The sequence below is a fragment of the Cyrtonyx montezumae genome, unplaced genomic scaffold, assembly GCF_038088225.1.
Source record: "Cyrtonyx montezumae isolate F1298 unplaced genomic scaffold, pur_monq_1.0 scaffold_15, whole genome shotgun sequence".
Classification (NCBI taxonomy): domain Eukaryota; kingdom Metazoa; phylum Chordata; class Aves; order Galliformes; family Odontophoridae; genus Cyrtonyx; species Cyrtonyx montezumae.
Window position 1 is genome coordinate 7,378,032 of NW_027071881.1, and position 21,866 is coordinate 7,399,897.

At 45.8% G+C, this 21,866-nt stretch overlaps 1 protein-coding gene across 1 annotated transcript in view; it reads left to right on the plus strand.

Moving 5' to 3' along the window:
* The window catches only part of VPS53 (VPS53 subunit of GARP complex), a 46,588-nt gene extending 25,025 nt beyond the window's left edge, over positions 1 to 21,563 (plus strand). The window contains exons 13-22 of the mRNA XM_065732018.1: positions 1,466 to 1,560; positions 4,529 to 4,771; positions 6,157 to 6,304; positions 6,462 to 6,544; positions 8,616 to 8,694; positions 12,696 to 12,844; positions 16,567 to 16,636; positions 17,620 to 17,757; positions 19,458 to 19,562; positions 19,901 to 21,563. Coding sequence (XP_065588090.1) covers positions 1,466 to 1,560; positions 4,529 to 4,771; positions 6,157 to 6,304; positions 6,462 to 6,544; positions 8,616 to 8,694; positions 12,696 to 12,844; positions 16,567 to 16,636; positions 17,620 to 17,757; positions 19,458 to 19,562; positions 19,901 to 20,071 — 1,281 coding nt within the window. The 3' untranslated portion in view covers positions 20,072 to 21,563. The remainder of the gene's footprint in view (positions 1 to 1,465; positions 1,561 to 4,528; positions 4,772 to 6,156; positions 6,305 to 6,461; positions 6,545 to 8,615; positions 8,695 to 12,695; positions 12,845 to 16,566; positions 16,637 to 17,619; positions 17,758 to 19,457; positions 19,563 to 19,900) is intronic.
* Positions 21,564 to 21,866: the final 303 nt, after the last annotated feature.

Genomic DNA, 21,866 nt, shown 5'->3' on the forward strand with positions numbered 1-21,866 from the left:
CACCAGACACGCTGGGAGCAGCGTGAAGCAAAGACACTCACACACACAAAAAAGCAGTTGTGTGTTAGGATTTGGCTCTTCCAGCCTGGTAAATCGTAAACATAATGAATGTGCAACCTTGTGCTGGCTCTGCCTTTGCAGAGACTTGGCAGCTGGAAGGTTTCTGTAATTACCACCTATTGTTTTCCTTCCAGCTCTGAGGAGCACGTGCATCTGGCAGAAATGAGCAGGCACTGGCAGAGGGCTGGGGCAGGGAGTGCTGGGCAGTGGCTCCCTCCCAGAGCTGTGAAAGCTCCCATTCTGCAGTCCTGCTGCTGCTGGAATGGTGAATGAAGCCACGCTCAGAGAGGTGGCCTGGCCTCCATGAAACCATTCCCTTGCTTTAAGTTTGCAGCCATATGTTTTTATTTATTCCATCTTTGAGTCTTAATTATTTCTGAGAAATCTGTGCCTTGCGATTTCCAGAAACAGCTCAGTGTCACCGTTCCTGTTATTTAAGAGAGGATGTCCTTTAGGCTCTCTTGTTTTGCTTTTTTAATGCTTAAAAAAAAAAAAATCAGCTGGAAGAACTTGTATCTTCATTGGCTGGGAGCTGATCCTGCCTCTCTGTGCAGAGAGTCAAGAATTCCATTCCAGAGATCTTTGCAGGCAGTAAAAAACTGTCAGCTCGCCAGCAGGCAATGAGGGGATTTGTTTGTCATCTCAAAAATAAAATGTAGCTGTTGGGCAAAGCTTAAAGCCTCTGTCCAGCCTGATGCTTCAGCACGTGCATATTTAAGCATGGGAGTAGTCCCAGTGGCTTCAGTGAGATGTGCTTGGCCACTTCACAGAGCACAGTGCTAAACTAAAACTCAACTGGCTGGCTCCCAAACGGTGTATGTGCTTAATGCTCAAAATGTGACTTCAAAATAGAACTCTGCATCCCCAGAAACATGTTTTACAGTGAAAGCAATCCTGTAACGTTGCCTGGATGGTTCCAGGCACGGTAATTGCATTCCGTTTATCTAAATAAAGTTCATTCAGATGAAGTCTGTAGTTTCAAGTTATTTTCCTTAATGTCCTGAAACGTAGGGATTTTTCAAGGTTACTTCCACAATAACTGCTGCATTTCATTTCAGTGGTGACTAGCAGAGCCTCGCTTCTGCTTGAAGAGTGCAGTGAGGTTTCCTTATTTACAAACCACATTAAGATTTTATTCCCTACTGAAATGTGTTAGCACGGAGAAGCCTTCCCTTGAAGGATAAAGGGTACTTTATGAGTAAAAAAGATAACTCTCTGCAATGCTCACTGCTCTTTCAGAGCAAGGGAGAGTGGGATGCACTGTCCTTGTCTATGCTGCCTTTGGTTATGTGTCAACAAATTTCAGTGCTGTATTTCTGAGCGCTTAGATCCTCTGTGCTGCTGCGTTATGTTTGCTCCTAGGTCTTACAGGTTCGATACCAACACTCTAAATGCTTCCTTACAGCCAAAGAAGCCAAAAGTCCCAGACAATCCTTTCCATGGCATTGTTTCCAAGTGCTTCGAGCCTCACCTTTATGTGTATATCGAGTCCCAGGACAAGTGAGTAATGGCTCTTCCAGTCTTGTTTGCTTTTGAATGTGCTTTGCCATTGCATTGTTCTAGGTTCTGTACGCAAGCTGCAGAAGGTGCATTTCTGGAAAGTTTGCTTTCTGATTTTCAGTTCACGAGCAGAACTCATGGTTGGAGAACTGTGAAGCAGAAAGCAGCATTCTGAGGGCTGTGGATGTTGGTTTCAGCTGTAATTGCCAAAGCCTGCAGGAATAATGCCCGCTGCCTTTCTGCGGAAGGGGCTTAGTGTTTCTGAAATTGCTTCTGTTGCCTCTGCAATTCCCTCTGCAGACATAGGGCTTCCTTCTGTCTCACATCTTCCACAAATAGTAGGTTTGCTTGTTCTGTAAAATACACAAGTGGCCCTGTGGTAGAGGAGCCTCAAGGTTTGCTTTAAAGAAAGAAGTTATTTGAGATTTTCAGATGAAAGCTGCTGTAGATGAGCTGGCTGTGAGATAACATTATCGTTGGTCACAGATTAGGGCTTTGTCAGAGGTTTTAATCCCTAGAACCCTTCTTCATCTTTCTCTGACTTGCAGCAAATTGACTTCAATGAAAGGAGCTTTCAGCTTGCAACTCTGAGAAGTTTTTAGAGCTCTCACCACGTTTATTTATTTTTTTTTGTGCAACTTGATTCACACCAGGATTTAAAGACCATCTCTGTGACAACTGCAGTGTCAGCTGGAAGGGGCAAGAGCTGAAAAAGGTTGAATACGATCATTTAGTCCGGGTTAGTGCCTGGAAAAATAAAATCAGATGGCTGCCTTGTGTACCTCAGCTATCTGTGCCCTTCTGTCTTCCAGGAATTTACACACAGGAGTGCATAAGTCAAAGCTCAGTGTCCTGGTTTTGTCCAAACTGCAAGGTATTCATCTTGAAAAAGGTTCCTCATGCCCCTCAGAGCTTTTTTGCCTAGTAATGAAAATGGCAGAGGCACACAATAGTTTGTTGTGCTGAGGTTGGATTCCACTCAGCCATAAAACAAAGGGAAGCAGATTTTTTTTCCTTCCCTCTCAGTGATCCAAGCACTAACTTGTTTGAATATTTCTGCCCATCTCACTGGGGGCCTAAAATCCCCACTTTGGTAATTCTACCCCACTGTGCTCCCAATCCCTTCAGTTGCTTTTTTTTCTTTCTTTTTTTTTTTCCTTTTCAATCCTGAGATGTTTTATATTAGCTTTATAGCCACAGGCTGCAAGGAGTTCAAAGAGAAACTGCCACAGTATTCCCCATGCTGCCCTGGCTGCCAAAAATTGCTTTTCTTTGATTTTTTTTACTCTTCTTCCCCCTTTGAAATTGTGAGGAATCTGTCACCGATGTCTGAAAATGAGGAGTTCCTTAGATAATTAATTGTATGCTGGGGCACTGAATAGAGGAGGCTGTGTGGCAGTTCAGTGTTGGCTTAAGTCTGTGGCAGAAAGCAGCCTGGTCTTTTTCCCCTGAAAAATTGTTTCCATACCCATTTAAAGAAACAGTGCCAAAATCTGTAGCAATTTAACAGGAGACACCTGAAAGAAAAGCTTTAAAGATGCTGTTCTCCACTCATAACAGCAATGTAAATATCAGATTTCTTAAGAGTGAAGCAGATTTCATTTCTTTCCCCGCTGGGACACGTGTCTTCAGCTCTTCTTTGTGATCTGTTGGAGCAATAGAAGGGTACATGTGTGAGCTAAGCCCTTCTGCTGGAGCAGTGGCTCTGTCAGGTCTGTCCTCCTGTGATATCCAGAGATGCAGAAAAATCACTGAGTAGATTGAGTGAAATTTAAAAGAGGGAGTAATAGGAATGGAAGGGTTTGGGGGCCACAGCACGCTTCTGTTCGTATGACCTCATTTCATATTTTCTCCTGATTAATTTTGGACAGTTGTTGCTCCCAGTAGTTATGCCACTTTTAGGAATTATCACATCTTCACTACCAAAGAACTTGCACATAGACTTTTTGCAGAACCTACAGAGAGAATGCTCATTTTCTGTAGCTCTCCTGCCTTGTTTGTGTTTCCTCTCCCAGTAGGTTTCTCTGCCAAATTGTGCTTTGCTTCCATTGTCCAACCAACACATTCACAAAGGGCTGTCAGCCTTCATACTGTCTTTGGGCCAACTGAAACTAAGGAGAAAGTATCACTGACTTCAGGTGGGGTGTGCACAATATCCTGATGTTTTGCTTGTTTCCATCTTGTAATAAAATGAGCACATTCTTTGCCAGGCATTTTGTCCAGGTTAAGATCAGAAGAAGCACAAAGTCCTGGCTCTGTTCTTCCAGCTATTTTGGACAGCTGTGTTTGCTTGTGCACCCCACTGACAAGACCCTGGGGGGGGGAACCAGAGAAATGCAGATACATTTCACTTTGCTTCAGAGTGGAGGAGAACATGTGGAGTAAACAGAACGAAAAACCATTGACATTCCTCACTGTGCCTTGAGAGCCTGAAAAAAACACATGGCTGATGAGTGCTAAGAAAGATCCACTTTGTTGCACAGATGGAGTAAAGCACAGATGCAGAGGTAGAAATGCAGCTGTTTAATTTAGTGGGACTTTTGACTTTTGTCTGCTTTTACTAGGGAACCTGAAGGAATGCTGCAGCTCGTAGCACGTGTGAGCCTTCCTCCTGCAGCACCATCTGTGTGGTTGGCTTACAGCCGTGGGGAAAGGGAGATTTTGCTTCACTGTGGTCAAGTACAATCAATGCTTCAGTTCAGTGTTCAATTGCTTGTGCCACTGTAGAGATCTGTCACACATCAGTTGAGCAGCCTGATGGTTTTGCAGTTGTTATAGGAGTGAAACCTGAGCATAACCTTGATGCACTTGTATCAAATGCACCAGCCCTGTCCTCATTGCTGTGTGAGGCTTGTGCTGAGATGAGAACGGGCTGGAATACTGGACTGCTGGATTGTGTTTATGTGTCATAAGACAGGGCATCTCCACCACCGTTCTAAAATACCTTCCTGTTGTTTCTCTGTGACAGAAATCTCAGCGAGCTGATCGACAGGTTTGTGACTGACTTCAAAGCCCAAGGGCCTCCCAAGCCCAATGTGGATGAAGGAGGAGCCGTCCTGCCCAGCTGTGCTGACCTCTTTGTGTACTACAAGAAGTGCATGGTGCAGTGCTCCCAGCTCAGCACGGGTGAACCCATGATAGCCCTGACCACCATCTTCCAGAAGTACCTCCGGGAGTATGCCTGGAAAATCCTGTCTGGCAACCTGCCCAAGTGAGTTGAGCTTCCCAAACGCTGCAGCATGGTCTGGTGAGAAATTCCAGTGAGGAACAGATACTTTCTGAAGATGATTAATAAATGCAGAGTTGTTAACGCTTCGTTTTTGCTGTCACAGAGGCCGCGTAGCAGCAGTGTGGCTCCATTTACTTTTACAGTAGGGGCACCAAACTCATGGCACTGGATTTGTTTGTTTTAAGGGTTGCTAGAAGTTAGCTTCATATTTGGCTTTGATTTGCAGTTGCTTTTGAAATACCAGCCCAAGACTCTTCCCTTTCTAAACTGCTTCTTGAGTGAAAAAGAAGAAAATACTGCCATTTTCAGCTGTCTTGCATTAAAAGATCAGCATTATGCACAGATAACAGTATTTTATAATGAAGGTGGTTTATCTGTGGGATGCCAGAGTGCTCACCTGTAGCTTTCTGCTCTGTGAAATTATATAAATGCATGAATAAATAGTGAAGATGTAAATGCAGTGAAAATAAAGGAAATCATATATAGGTCATTGTGCAGGTCTTTGAGATGCAGTCACCTTCACTACAGATAACTCTGTATGCTATTGAACATCTTCAGTTTGTTTCCTTGTAAACCTGAAGCCATCAGAATGAGTTTTCTTTTGCCAATAAAGCCTTTCACAGATGGAAGGAGGAGGGTTTTGTCCAGAGAAGTGGAAAGATAAATTTAATGTGCGTTCTCCATCAGACATCGGTTGCGTTTTTTGTACACACATTTTTGGTGTGCTCCATTTTTGCTGTCCAAGATAAATAGTGGTGTCCTATTTTTTTTAATGGATTTGGATTATTAATAGTTGAGAGGTAGGGATTTTCTTGACTCTGAACTGTTAGAATTCTTTCTTTGTTGATACACAGCAGTGAATCACTGGAACAGAGTGGAAAGAAGCCACATCTTCTATAAACTACAGTGCTGATATCATCAGTTTTTTTTTAAATGGGTTACCAGAGTTTCAAATGCATGTTGACATCTGTTTGGTATTGAGAAGATAAATATGAGAAGGTACCTGATATTCATTGAGATTTTCCTGTAATCTTTAATTAGATTTTGAGTAACTGACAGCAAAGGTGAAGTTGGCAGGAGAAAGCTGCATTCAATCTACATCCTAACCTAACATGTTGTGAAAAAGAGAACTGTCCTTTGGCCTGAAGTTTTGCTTTCAAGTTGCATCTGTCTTTCTAAAAGTTACTCCCTAAATAAAATAGCAATTGCATGTTTGATACACAAAGAATTATACACTGCCCTTTGTTGCATGAGGCATTGGACTTAGTGGTCGTGAAGACTTTTTATGGTACTTAAATCTAGAGGTAATTTTGCAGTATGCATCTGTGTGTGCATGAAAACCTTACAGCTTTTGTCTTCTTTTCCAGGACAACTAGCAGCAGCGGTGGGCTCACCATCACTAGTTTGCTGAAAGAAAAGGAAGGCTCTGAAGTGGCCAAGTTTACTTTAGAAGAACTCTGCCTCATTTGCAGCATCCTTAGTACTGCAGAGTACTGCTTGGCGACCACGCAGCAGGTGAGCTTTCCTCTCTAGCACTTCTGAGGTGATGCCCAGGGTTCATTGACTGAGTGGTGGATGCAGTCTGGTCACAGCTTAGGTTTTTAAGAAGCTGACTCTTCCAGGATGCAAGCAAGAAACCTGATCTTTCTGTTGCTTTTTTGTTTTCTGACAGTTGGAAGATAAACTCAAAGAAAAAGTGGATGCAAGTCTAGTGGAGAGAATCAACCTGACAGGAGAGATGGACACTTTCAGCATGTACGTAGAGCAGATGCATCCTCCCACAATATATCAAACATCCTCTTTTGTCAGCCAGATGGTGCTGGAGTAATATAACCAAAAAATCCCAGTGTCAGAGGACCTGCTCAGACATGCAGTCTAGGTATAGGCATTTCCTCTAGTGAAGGAGTGGTCTAGAGCTGCAGTGGTACAGACTTCAGATGTTGTTGTTCCCTGTCCTCCTAGCCAAAGGAAAGAGAGCACTGGAAAGAGGAAAGGAAATAGTGAGTTTCCATTTGAAACATCATTTGCATCTTGGCAGCTCTGCAAGGTAGCTGTTACGTTTCAGAAAAGGAAGCTATTTCAGTACATTCCTTCCTGCTTTAACTTCCCACTGTTAATCAGCAGCCTTGTCAGTATGATCAAACCCCATTTCAGATGACATAAAGGACTGATTCGATCTTATATTCAGGGATTGTAATTGAGAGAAGATTATCATTCATTAAAATAACTTTTCATGTAATTATGCTAAAAATATTCTCCTCTAGCATCATCTGCTCTCCACTACCACCAACACGTAGAATACTTTTTGAGAGAATTAAATTGAGGCAAAAGAAAATTTGTTTTGCCTCATGACAGACAAAAGCAAATTTTGGCAAAGATGGGGAAATAATCTGGATCACCAGTTCTCCCTTAATCTAAGATTCAGCCCAGATAACAGCAGGATTTTTTTGTTTCAGAAGACTTCCTTCCTGTGATAGCTCTTGTCTTGCTCCAGTGGGCAGGATCCACTGAATCTCCTTCCAGGTTTTTCACTTGATCTTGGGCTCCGTTCCATGCTGCACACTCCCTTTCCTCTAGATGTTTCTCATACCTTGCAAAGAGTGAATCCCTGACTGCAACCTAGGGCTGCTATGTCCTCTAAGCCAAAGCAACCAAGCTAGCTGGGAGTAGAGATAAAATACACCACACAATGGAATTTTTCCTAGCATGAACAAGGCAAGGGTGAGTTTTGCATTTCCCTGTGACCCGTCGGGAGCTATTCTGTATCACTGCACAGTTTCAGCAGTGGATGCCTTGCAGTGAGGTTGGTCCTAGGCAGATAATACCACGTGTTTTGGAAACTGCTTTAATGTACAGCTCGTATTTGTCGGTTTTAGACATCTTTAAAGTTAAACTGTCAGGCCTGATGTGATGTATCTTGTAGCAAAGACCTTTTAATTGAGGCTCAGTCTGTTCCAGAGGAGAGCACTTTGTTCAGTCTGCTGTCAGTTTAAGTCATAGCTATAAAACTCTCTTTGGCGTTCGCTCCTTCAACATCAAACAAGTTGTTTCTCCCGAGATTTGACATCCTATTACTCAGGGTCATAAAGAAAATAAAATGTTGCTGCTCATGTACCCTGGGAAGGGTTTATTTCATCACAGATAGTGTGGAGCTGCCACAAACACATATACAGCAACAGGCTGGGAGGTTTTTACCTCCATGGTAGGTAAGCATTTTTTGAGGGAGGCTCTTCTTGAAGCTCAACAGAGGGAAAATTATTGTCATCTAAATCCAGGAATCTACGTCCTGCTCTGCTGTGAGGTTATGGGTGGCCTTTAGAGCCCCCTTTGAAGTCCTGAACTTCGTAGGCTCTGTTAGAATGCAGGCTGCTTGCTTACAGCCTGGGCCTCCCTCTCTGTATAATCCTGTGTATCTGCCTGGAGTTGTATGGGTTTCATTCCCTGCTGCTCTATGCCGTCTAGAGTGAAGGTTTTGAGTGACTTCCAGTGCAACAGGCATCAGAGGTGTCGTGACACGGAGTGATGCTTTGCATTTACAACACGTTTGCTGCTCTACAGCAGGTGTGTTTATTTTGAAGTGTAGGTAAATAGGTTTCTCTCCCCATTTGCAACCTCTTGGTCAGCTATAAATATGTCCTCTCTTGTGCAGCTCACAATGAACAACATGCAGACTTTCCTGGGTTCTTTTCAGTACAAGTTGTAGCCATGTGTAATCACCACATATTGCCAAGTTCATCTAATGGGCTTTCTTCCTTCCACAGCCAAAGAAACCAGGTCTGATACTGAATACTATCCTAAAACTTATGCTTGATTTTCTTTTCCCCAGTGTGATTTCCAACAGCATACAGCTGCTAGTGCAGGACCTGGATGCAGCCTGTGACCCTGCCCTGACTGCTATGAGCAAGGTGAGGGTGGATTTGCCTGGGGGAGAGGTAACCTTAACATACACATTGTTTACTTAGAGGTCTTGTTTGCTGTGATTGCTTGATCTCATTCTTTACACTGAGTCTTTTCCATATACTGATTGCTTCTCTCTTCTTGGAGCAGCAGTTACCATAGCTATAAATTTATCCTTCACTCCAAAATGTAAAATACGTGTTAGAGCTTTCATTCTTTAGCAGAGCATTAAAGCACACAGACAGTGTCTCTATCTCAGACTTCCCAATGCTGATGCTAGTGAGAGTCCTTAAGATTTAAGAGAACTTTTTTTGGCATGAAATTTCGAATGTGCGTTCTCGTTTGCTGTCTTGCTTGTATTCTTGGAGGAGGAGTTTCACTCAGCTGGCTGTTAGGTGGAGGCAGTCAGAGGGTAACGTGGGATTGGGATCGAGCCCTATTGCTGCTGTGCTCCTCCTGAGGACACACGGAGCCATTCCTAGAGCAGCCCACGTGAGCAGAGCTTAAGGATTTAGTTGAAGTTGTGCTGTTGGCTTTTATGTATTTGAAATGCAGAGCTGTTTTCTTGCCAAAGTATTGTGAAAACCCAGACGGCTCTAGACAAAGGTGAAGGCAACAAAAATGAATTGAACTTTCTTGGTTGTTTTTAAATCAGAGATATTAAATGTAGCTCTCTGTTTTGGTAGGATCGTGCGTTGCTGCCATGAATTTTACTGACTTTTTGTTTTATGATGTGTTCCAGCTGTCACTAGCCCCACCACCCCCAGCTGATATTGGAGAGCTTGCATAGATCCCCTACAGAAAGGGGATTTTTTCCCCAGTAAAATAGCACCATTAGGATGGGCTCAGCACTTCAGGTGTCACTTGTTTGCTGTGACAGTTCCTTAGATCCTCCTGATCCCACCCAGTGTAGCAGTGCTGGAATCACTCGGCTCTGTTTATACCCAAGTAAACCACAGCCTTGGGAAAGCAGCAGCTGGTGAGCCATTTATTTTTGTCTTTGGAAAACTAGTAAGATGCAGCATATGTGATGGGACTGATGATTTATAAACAAGCGAAGTGCGATGAAATTAACTAAATAAATCCTTGTCAGTTGTGCACGCATTCCACCGTTAGCTTTATACGAGCTTTACTAGACCTGGCTTTGGTGTGAGAGTTTTTCCCCCAGCCTCCTCTTTCCTTTCCTTTAGGCTTAGTATTTGAACATGTAAAATCTCAGTCTGTGTTGAAAGGGGTAAATGCTGTTGGGCTGACCTGTCCCAGCTTTCCTGTAACGTGAAGGTGTGTCTGTCCCAAGGCTGCTGCTTCATTAGGGCTCTCCCATTGTTCAGTTCCTTTTCATTTACTTCACTCTGATGTCCAGGACTGAACGTTGCTGATCCTTTCTTTGAATCTGATGTACATTTGTGAATAGATGATGGAAATTCTGCCAAGAAATGGCTTGCTGCCACACAGTACTTCTTGTGGATAACAAAGCTCTACGAACATGTTGTGGCATTTAATTACCTGGTGTGCTTTTTAATTGTTGGGATGAAGAACTACTAATCAGCATGAGGTATTTTTGCCCCATTTAAGCTTATGGATTGCGCTGGATTAGGTTTCATTTATTTGCTGAATTAAACATCAATTTATATGTAAAAATGCACATGGAACGGGGACTGGGGAATATTTTAGTGACTCAAGTAGATCTCTTGCTGCTTTTACATTTTACTCAAAACCTTCTGGCACAGCTGTCATTTCCCACTTCCTTACAGTTGGACAGCAGCAAGCTTTTAAAAGCACAGCTTTAATAATCTCTCCAACGTGTACAAGGAAAACCCAAGAGCAGAGTGATCAGAGCTGCCAGCTGCTAATTAAAGTCAGTGCTAGCACATTGCAGCCCTGGAGCCAGGTGCTCCCTGCCTTCCCCCTGCCCCCTCCCTGCACTCGATCAGGGTGGGTGCTCCCTGTGCCTGCTCCCTGGCAGTGGGACTTGGCTCATCCTTGGTGAACCCACAAAGCAACCTGTTTTGCTGCAGACACGGGACCTGGTGGATCCTCTGCTGCTGTCCTCAGGGTGATTTTCAGCTAGCGTACATAAACAGTGTGGATTTCCCAAGAAAAACATCAGATGGGGGAAAAAGAGGTATAAATTTGAAGTGTCAGGAACAAAGCGTTACCAGAAGAGTCAGGCTCATATTTCTTTTGATGACTTTTCAGTATGTGTACCATTTCTTGCACTGCACACACACAAAGGGCTATTTTTACTGTTGGTGCTTTAAAGTCTTGGTTGTAAAGTATTGCTTTTGGAATGAAAACCAACAAAATGATAAGGTTACACTATTGTTGTTATAATAATTCAGCTCAGCAGTCCCTTCCCACTTTCTGGCCATACCCACGTGTGGGGATGTTCATCTAGAACTGCTGTCTGTTGAGAAGAGCCAGCACTGGGAATGTCCAGGTCCTTTAGGAAGGTGTGCACAGAGTATTTTATTCAGAAGTGGGATGTGAGGAAGTATTCCTTCTCGGAAGGAGTGGTGATGCAGTGGCACAGCTGCACAGGGAGTGGTGGTGTCCCCATCCCTGGAGGTGTTCCAGAGCCATAGGGATGTGGCACTGAGGGACGTGGTCCATGGGCACGGTGGGGTGGGGTTGGACTTGGGGATCTGAGAGGTCTTTTCCAATCTGAGTGGTTGTATGAAGTAGTTGTCTTCTGAACAGCCTTCCAGACAAAAGGAAGAATTAAAGCCTATCGAGCAGGTGGTGGGAGAAATACCCCTTCTGAGTGTGAGGCTACTGGGAGATGAGCAGTCTGGGTTTTTGTTTGGTGGGTTTACATAAGATGGTCTTGGAAGGATGCATGTGGACTGTCAGACACTGTGGTTTCGTAAAGAATTTGGCTTCTGCCTGTTAACTCACTGCTGCTGCCTGTTGTTTGGATGGGATTGAATCAACTGGGTGGCAGGGGGCAAAGGAGTTGCCATTACATTAGAAACAGGAATAAAGAAAAAAACCTTTACATGCAGAATTGAGAACTTGAGGAGGAATGTTTGAGAAGAAACGCCCAGACAAAAGAAAACAAAAAAAAGTCACCTTCTGCATGTGTCCAGTTTTCTGTCCTGATTTTCACATTTTCCTCCTGTTCCACCTCCAGCACGAGGAGCTGCACCTCTCACCGAGCTCCGTGGGACATGCTGCAGGGTGCAGCACCTCTGAACAGTGCTGAGAGCACTTGGCTTGTGTTCCTCATCGACACTCAGTTGTGTACACAGTCGTTTTGCCAGAGCTGTGCAGGTCCAACCCAAGTGCTTCTTTTTTCCTAACGCCTCACACTGTGTGTGCTTGCTTTGTTTTTTTCACACAGAGCTCTGAGAAAGCCAGCAGAGTCACACATCTGGCTGACAGGGGGTGGTCTGTTGTGTTTCTGCTGACAGTAAATGAAAACAAAAAGAAAGCTTGAGTAATTTTTTTTCCCCCTTGTGTGCTTGAGCTGAGCTGAAGTTGGCATCCCAACTGGTACACTGAATGTGTTTCGGTGCAAGCTGCTCTGCTCTAGAGTGTTTTGGACTTTATTTCTACCTCTTTCACCTATCTGTGTCAGTCTCTCTAGTATTAAAGTCTTGGTTGCCATAAAGGAATCCAGACTTTGCAGGCTTGCAGTTATTTTCTCAAATGCCTGTAGGTCAGGATTTATATGGGCACTTCATCCTGAAAAACTGGGAGCTGTTAAACATTAAGGCAGCCCAGGGTGCTCCAAAAGCCTCTTTTAATGCTGGTATTTCCTATTACCAGTCACAATTTCTCTGCTCTGGTGCAAAAAGGGCCGTTCTGGGTTTTCCTTCTTTGTATTTTGTTCTGGTTTTGTTCAGTCAGTATGGTGAAGAGGGATATGACCTCGACAGTGGTGAATTGCAGTGACAGTCTCTTGATAATTCCTCAGAGATCCTTCGTCAGGAAGTACATACAGTTTTCCTTACACACTGATTGGATCCTGGTGAGTTAAACTGATTGTTATTTCCCCTTTGTGCAGATGCAGTGGCAGAACGTGGAACATGTTGGAGACCAGAGTCCTTATGTCACCTCAGTGATTCTCCACATCAAGCAGAACGTCCCCATCATCCGTGACAACCTGGCATCCACCAGAAAGTACTTCACTCAGTTCTGTATAAAGTTTGCAAAGTAAGTTACTGCCATGGCACAGAATTCTTCTGGTTTTTTGTCAGTCTGTCTGTGCATGACCATTGATTGCTTCCTAATGTGCAGGTCGTGCTTGGGTGAAGACCCTTCCCATTCAGGTACATGGGGTGGGGCAGCCAACACCTGCAGCTGCTGGCAAGGTTAAAAGATACTTCAACTTCTTGTCTCAGGAAAGGATTGGAAGCATCATAACCCCCAAAATCCAAGTGTGTCCAAGTGTCTCTCTGGCAAGTCGTTTGATACTGTGAAAGGAACTGGAAAATGAGAGAGAAAATTCCTCTTGTATTCAGGGCTGAGGGTGTAGTTCTCCAGCACCTTTTGGAAATCCAAACTTTGAGGCCATGTATCCAGAAACAAAATCCAGTTCTCTGGGAAGATGCTTTCAACTCTTCCTTGTTTGCCTGAGGCCAGTTGAGCTCTGCATTCAGTGCCCCAGGGAAAAGGCACAGGAGGACGTGGCCTGTTGTAGCTGCACTTGGCTGTCCTGGTAGAGCCTTGGGAGCAGCACCATACATATCACGTGTCCCCCTTTAAAATACTTCTCACATTTCATTCAACTGTAATAAGCTAATCATCCTGAAATAGACCGTATGGCCTGGCAGTTACTGTGTGGGTTTGAGACCACTGCTCCAGTTCCTGCTTCAGCAGGAAAAGCTGCAGTAGGCTCTCCTGAGTGCCATTAGCCTTCACAGCAGGGAGGCTGGCCTCAGAGTTTCGTTCCCTCTTTCTATCTCTGGGTACTCATTAGTTTGCATTAAGGAGCAGTTACTGATAAATCATATGACATTGGCCATAATCACTGTTTGAAAAGCTGTCCCACTGAAAATGTATTGCACTTAAGCCTTTTATGTGGTTACGCTTGAATTTTATATTGCTCACATAGTGATAAATAATAATAGAAAAAAAAATTTACTCAGCTGTTCACAGCACACTCTTAATACCTCAGCTTAGTTGTCTCCCTTTTAACTTTATTGCTGAGCACATACCCAATAAGCTCCGGATAAAATACCTCACTCTCACATATGAGAGGAATCCAGATCTGAAGTGCATGCCTTCATCAGAGCATATTCCATGGAAGACCACAGAAAGCTGTGTTCTGTACGTTAATGCCTGCATCTTTGTGACCTGCCAGCCCCTGCTCAGCTCCAATGGATTGCCTCTAGGGCTGGGGTTGAGTTACAGGACCGAGGGGGAGAAGGCATCTAAAGCCACCAAATTTAAAACCGAGAGATGCGAGCCAGGCCTGGAAGAAAAAGAATTACCATCAGAAACTGCATCAATCCTCTAATCTCATCTGTCATTATTGCTTTGTTTTGACCCATGCACAGCCCTTGCTCCCTGGAATTAAGGAGAGGCGTGCAGCAGCAGCTCTGGGGTTGCTGTGGTTGGTTTGAAAGCAGCAGGCTGAGCTAAGGCTGGGCGAGTCCTCGAGGGCTGGGCGCTGCGTCGACGCAGTGACACCAGGATGCTTGGGATGACATCCCATCATAGCTCATCTCCCACTGGAGACGCCCTGTGACTGCATCTGTGACTGCTTCTCTGCCTGCCCTGCTCAGCACATCAGTGCAGGGGGATTGGGAAAAGGCAGGCTGAGCCCCTCCCTTCAGATGGGAGCCTCTCGCATGCTGTGTGCGCACTGCTTTATTGTTACACTAGGGGCTTGTCTGCTTCGATGGATTTGGTTTTACAGCCGAAGCTGTAAATGATTTCTGGCATCCAGTGGAGCTCTGTGGATGTGGGGGGTGTGCATTCAGAGCACAAAACCGTGCACTGAGCACTCGCTGCTGAACGTGCACGTATTGCTCACGTTGGGCTTGCCTGCAAGAGCCAAACTCCGAGTCCTAGGCAAGAAAGTTTGAGTGATTTTTTTTTCTCTTGAGTACAACTGCTCTTAAAATATATATTAAAAAAAAAAAAGCCAAAAAAACAGAGCAGCCCTTGGATCTCATGGTTTGTCTGGTCTGTCCTGCCGGAGCTGAGGAGCTGTTTCCAATAAGACAGCATGAAATAACAGGCACGCAGGGATGGAAGGACGCTTTCCCCTTCTGCAGTGACTGTGGGTGGCCATCCTAAAACGCCTGGGAATGGTTTCATGTGAGGCAGAGTGCTTTCTGTGGGAGACCGCGTGCTTTTATACAGTGCTAAAAAGTTTCTCATGCACGACTTGAGCATCACCTCGGTGCCCAACCTTACAGTGAGCACCAGCATCGGACCCACATGCAGATCAAAGGTACAGTAACCTCCTGTGCTCTTCCCCTTGGGCACGCTGCTGCACCCTGAGCTGTTGGCATTGCCTAAGCTCCAGCTGTGCTCAGCATTTACTAATTGCCCTCTGGGAATCATTCACACACCTGAAAAATGGACTTCCAAGGTATAACCTATCTCCAAAGCTGTCTTTATTGCAGGAGGAGATAGGGCTTGTTTTTCTCCTTTTATTTACATTCTGTTGCCAAGGCTGTTTCTCTGGTGGCCCAATTCGAAGCTGTTTGGGGCAGCCCAGTAGCTGGTTCTCAGCAATGGTTTGAACTTGTTCTACTTGATGCCTCTCCAGGAAAGGATGATTCAGTGAGAGAGGTCACAGCTGTGTGTGAGCGAAGGGGAAAGGAAGGAGATTTTGCTTGGGAAGACTCTTCCTTGAGCCATTTTGTGTTCTTTGCTCGGCAGCTTGGCGTGGTTTGTGCCTGAGTTACACTTTTGCCATCCGTTCATGAGAAAGGGTGAAAAATAAAAGTCCTGGCTTGGAAAGCCAGGTGGCAGGACAAGTGAGAAAATGAGACGCTGACCATGCTCCTTTGTTCATTGGAAGGGAAAAAATAGCTTGACAGATGCAAGGGGGAAACCACACTGAATTCACATCATTGCCATAAGCAGTGCCTCATTCAGGAAACAGGCCCAATTCAGACAGGACAGAGATGCTGAAACTTAAGCATTGCTATTAGGTCGTGGACAAGGCCCTGGAAACAACGTTGAGCTGCATCCAGCCGAGGAGGACCGTGCCTTCTGCTGCTTTGCCACTGGAGCACAAAGCTACCATGAAGTCTGCTAGCAAGAGGCAAAAAGCCAAGACTGAAGTTCTGGGATACTTTGTCCAACGCTGTGAATATTTGGCTTTGCTTCCATCTTTGCCAAATTCTCTGCCATTGAGCATCTTTCTGAGTCTGAAAAATAATAAAATAAGAGAATGGTGTTTTCCTTTTCACACAACTTTGTGTTGTCCTGACTGCGTTGGCTGGAAGCTCTCTGGAAGGATGCCATCTCGTGTGTGTCCCTGCAGACCTCCAGCCCTGGCTGGACCTCAAGTTCAGTATGAAATATGCATGTTATGGAATTACTGGTGTGCAGTGAAATGTCAGTTCTGGATACAGTCAAGACGTTTCCACTCCACGTCCAGGAATAACTGCACTAATCCTGGTGTGTAGAATGTACAGGAGTTTGCTTGTTCTTCAACTTGTGCTGCAGTGCTTCATATGTAATTTGCAGCAGTTCATTTAGGGGCAACTTCTCGACTTAAAGATCAGCATGGATTAAAGCAAAATAATTAACTTCTATTTTTTGTTCTTAATGTCCCCAGCTGGAGAACTGTGCACTTACTGTGCCCTTGTGGAAAGCCACGTGCTCTTGTGATCCTGCATGCTTTGTTAGCCCAGTACTGCATGTGATCCAAATATTGACATTAACTGTCATTTCGTATCTCTTCTCTGCAGCTCCTTCATTCCCAAGTTCATTAACCACCTCTTTAAGTGCAAACCTATCAGCATGGTGGGAGCAGAACAGGTAAGAAGTAGTAGCTGTGTTGGAAGTAGTGTTTCATCCCAGAATGTTTTTTTTTTCTATGTAAGTGAGCATGAAAAAGTCTATGTGGGAAAGAGAGAATTCCCCAACCAGGGAAAAAAAAATCCATTGGGTCAGTTGTGATCTGCAGGAATCCTGCTCCAAGGGACAGCCCTACACAGCACCATGCTCAGCAGCTCTGCTGTGCACGGAGCTGCCCCTTTGTGCTGTGGTTTCCTGGCTTCCCAGAACTGTACTGATAACATCCGTTCATCTCCTGCAGTTTCTGACCTTCACCTCTTTTAGATGTATCTGGTGCAATCAGAAGGATGCAGTATTGGGGTTAATTTCTCTCTGAGACCTCCTCACCCCTAATATATGATTCTCAGGGAGGGGCTGAACACAGGGGCTGCTGCTTGCCTGCTGAAATCCACCATGCAGCGGGCTGAGAGCTGCAGTCAGCACAGGATGTTGTGTGGCTCTCAGGGTAGCGATGCTGTGGTGTAATTTTCTTGAACGTGGAGGAAAAAAATACAAGTCAGCAATTGGTTGAGCACATGCAGAGAGCCTGATGTAACTGCTCGTTAGCTGCAAGAGGAAGCGTGGTGGTAATTCATTTGACCTTGGTGTTTGAGTAATGATCCAGCCACAGGTACTCAGGATTGTTTGTACTGTTTATAGATCTCAGTTCATACTGTCAGAAGGAAGGAGGATGGTGGAATGCAGGCACAGTGTGCCAGGTGCTGTGCTGCCCCAAGGCCACAGAGCAGTGCTGTTAGAGCCAACAGCTGGTGCTGATAAATAGCTGTGGGTGATCTTGTCTCCTTGAAGTGCCATTACATGGGTCAGCCCCTCCTGTCCCTGCAGTCCCATTACCAGGATGCTTTCAGCGTGAGAAGTATTAAACTTTTGGCATGTTGGATGATAGCAGCTAATGGAGCAGTGCAAAAAGGACCCACGTAACAGGGTGTGCTTAACTATTGCAGCTGCTGCTGGACACTCACTCTCTGAAGATGGTCCTCCTGGATTTGCCCTCCATTGGGTCCCAGGTGGTGAGGAAGGCTCCTGCCAGCTACACAAGGATAGTGGTGAAAGGCATGACTCGGGCTGAAATGATCCTGAAGGTAACTCGAGGCTTTTGATAACCTGCCAGCCAGACTGCTGGCCTGGGAATCCGAGTGAGTGAATTCCAGGAGGCCCTTCCTCTGAACACAGCACTGCAGATTGCACGTGAATCTATGTGTGCTTGTACGGGTGTGCTGCCAGCTGTTGCAGAAACCCCACATTTGAGGTTTTGTCCTCATTTTTCAAGATAACAGAGTGCTCGGGTTCTGCTCACTGGGAGAGCTAGGGCAGCAGGTTCCCTAGGGACCGTTGTGAAAATCAGAGCTAACATCCATGAGTGTCTGCCTTAGGGCAGACCCTCCAGTTCAGGTTACTCCGGGCCTTTGTGCAGACTTCATCCTGCAGGGGAGCCAAGCTGTGCTTGAGTCACCTGTTTACTGTCTAGTGCAACAGCCAGTGCAAACATGTCTGGGTTACTGTATTCACCAGAGCCCTTTTTCATTTTCCAGACCTGGTGCCTGGAAAATGACCCAAAAGCAGCATGTTGTCTTCATAAAAAGTAACGAGCGAAGCAGTCTCCCCTGCTCCCCCTTCCCCCTCATTGTCTTTCTGCAGCAAGAAGGTAGGTCTGAGCCCAGGAGAAGCCAAGGGAGCTCTGCAGTTGTGCTCTGCTGGGCAGTGGGTTTGTCCCCTGCTCACTAACCACGCTGTGAGGATTTTTCTGACAGTGAACTGGGCTCTGTGCTCAGCTGCTGCTCCATGTTGCTTTGGTCACACACCCAAGGCAATGTCATAGTTGGGTTTGCATTCTGAATTCATAAATCAGTTCTGAAATTCTCTGCTTTGGGATGGAAGTGACTGAGGTGTTAGTAGATAAGTTGAAGCAGGTCTAAATTTTTATGGAAATAACTGGAAGAGAAATACCCTTTTATTGCTAACAGGAGCAGGGAACTTTGTTTCCTGTTGCCTTCAGAATCGTGTCCTTCCCTGATGCTTACTTTTGTACCCTGAGGAGTCTTTTCCTTAAGAACCAATTCACTCCATCAAAAGGATGGGGTAACAGGGTTTACTGGCTCTCTGCACAGTACTGAGATGGTTTAGAGTTGATGCCCCTCTTGCACACAGTGCCACTGTATAGCACTGTGTCCTGCCTTGTACCCATGTGGCTAATTGAGTGGGAGGATCGTTAAGCCCATGGATGGCACAAAAAATTAATTCAGCTAAGCTGCAGAAAGCTCAGATGTGAGCACAGAGGAGAGAGTTCAGGGAGCACACATCCTGCAGAGCTGTTTCCTTTCTTCTCTGGCTGCAGTGTCTGAAGTTCCAGCTTTTCATCTTAGCATCGGATTTTTACAAGGGCTGTAAATTAAGGATTTATAAGTGTATACATGGCTATGATGTTTCATGGGTCTGAAGTGCAGCAAAAGAAAGAAATGTCTCAGTGACAGAATGCAGCATGGGGGGAGATGGGTCAGTGGAAACATATGGAAACGTTTTCAGAGACAGAGAAGAGTCTGGTCCTGTGCTCTTCCTGCCCTACGTGTGTGTATGCACATACATGCACGGGCTCCTGCTGCCTGATCCCCTACTGGGCAAGGGACTCCACTCACATTTACCTATCTGCACGTGCAACATCTTACTTGTTCCTTAAATACTGTACTTTATGAGGAGCCAGTCCTGCTGTCACTTCCATACCTGAACTCAGTGCTGCTTTTAGTTCCTAGGAGTAGTCTGAGTTCTTCTGTTCTTGCTTTGGCAGGTGGTTATGGCCCCTCATGAGCCCCCAGTTGTGTTTGTTGACAACTACATCAAGCTCCTCGCTGACTGCAGCACAGACACTTTCCAGAAGATACTGGACATGAAGGTTAGAAGCAGTCCTGCAGAACTTCTACTCATCTCTAGAGCTGCTCTGAGATTGTCGATGACTCTCTCAGTAGAAATAGAAGGGATCTGGGAGTGGGAAGGATGCTTTTGGAGAAAAATGTGTCCTCTCTACCTTGAAAGCATGCAGAGTTGCTGCTGAAGAACATCTCCTCAGCTCGGTTAGCATGCTTATAGCTGAGCTCAGCTGTCTCTGGGTCACTGAGAGCTCTGCTGTTTGGGGAGGGTGAGCAAAGGAGATTTGAAATGAGTTCTCCTTCGGTCATCATCCCACGTGCCTGCTCCTGGATCTAAACTCATTGCTTCCCTTTGCTGTCACAGGGCCTGAAGAGGAGTGAGCAGAGCAGCATGCTGGAGCTTTTCCGCCTGCGTCTCCCGGCACCGCCCTCCGGGGTGGAAAGCAGTGGCTCACTCTCACTGAGCACCCCAACACCTGAGCAGGAGTCCTCCCGGATACGGAAACTGGAGAAGCTCATCAAAAAAAGGCTTTAAGTGAGCAGAAGAAAACTGTTGCTCAGGACTGGCTGCAGGCACTGGGAGAGCACAGCTCCTCAGAGTTAATATTTACAGAAGGCTGCTGAAAGATCCGTGTGCTGCTGCTCTCGTGGCCTGCGACCTGTTGTCCATCGTGTGCTGTAGCACTGCTTCTCCGTTCAGATCAAGGGAGAATCTGACCATGGTGTTTGCTCTTAGGTAGCTTAGTGTGGGTGAAACCAAGGACACTGTGGTGGAGAAAACAGAGGCGCCTGGAAGTCAGCAGCTATGAAAGCAGTGTGGGTGCACAGAGTATCTGGCTGTGACATGCTTGTCCCAGCCACCAACCCAGGGAGGCTCTCCTGCTTTTGCTGCAGCACTACGGATTTTCCCTGAGAACTTGGTCTTACTGCTCACAACCTGTTGCAGAGCTGTTCTTCTGTTTCATTATTTATTTGGGGATTGGGAGGGACAGAAAGAAATAAAACTACTACTACTGATATTAATCTCTAACAGCTGAGATCCTGGCATCTGAAAGCTCCACTGCTGTTGGAAAGACCCAGGACAGAGCCATGATGCCAGCCTCAAGTAGGGCCGGGGGGGGCTTCAGCATCCCTGCCCTGCCCATGGCATGTCCCAGAGGAGGCTCAGTGCAGGCACACATCACCTCCTCTCTACTGATGCTGGATTTCTTCCCGAATTCCTGCGTACCCTTTTGCTGGGACTCGGAAGCTGTGTGCCCACTCAGTAAGTGATTGAATCCTACGTGGACTTCGGGGCCGATAGACCAGCTGTGCCTGCTTCATGTTAAGCTTCACAGGTATTTGCAGGAAGAAATGTCATGTAACAGTTCTGCAGGTGAGGAGCGATCGCACTACCAGATGCCTTCCAGGGTGGGGTCCCAACCCTACTGAGTTTGGGTCTTGTGATTTTAATTTTTAGGGGACTGGTCACTAAGGATGTGTCACTGTGGATGTTAATACTGCACAGCTGGGAGGGAGGGAGGGGTCAGGCAGACTGCAAGGAGATGAGCTCTGTCCACCCAACCCCAGAGATTCACTGTGGGGGAAAGTGAGACATTCCCAGCACAGATGCCCGTTCCCTACAGGAGCTGTATTTTTGGGGCATGGGCTGAACCCTTTCCCTCTGCCCTTCTGGTGATGGTGGGAAGGCAGGATAGGATGTGTGCCCAGCATGGCAAAACCATGTTCTTCTGCACAGCCAGCAAGTCAGCCTGCTCCAAGCAGTCAGGAGGTGGTCATGGGATTCGAGCAGACCCACAGAGAGGAGATCCTTGGTAGGCAGGTATCTCCTAACAGCTCCAAGCACCCTAGGGAGGTGCATGCCAGCAGGTGCAGTGACACTGTCTCTTTTGGACGTGTTTTTGGGGTCCCCAGGCCAGGATCCTGCACTGGGAGGTAGCGTTGAGGAGGGACAGGAGTCACTCATCACTCGAGCATTACAGCTCTCCCCAGGCCCGTTGATTCACTTATTTCTTCTCCTAATTTCACGCCGGGTGTCGAAAGAAGGAAGGGTGTTGGAGCACACGTTGGGATTGTGAGCAGCCCTTCCTAAAGGATGTGCTGTCTCGAGGCACCACGCGAATTATTGCTGTGGGTTGCAGTGGCTGGGGTGGGGGGAACACAGTACTGCAGAGGTTCATTATTCCCACAGGGGGGAAATAATTTATTTTAGATAAATTTTTTCTTTGCTGTGTCTGGATGACTCTCTCACTGAATTATGAATAGCTGAAGATGATGTTCAAGTTATCGTCATGTGCCTTTCCCCGAAGGCTTCTCCTGTTTCATTCTCT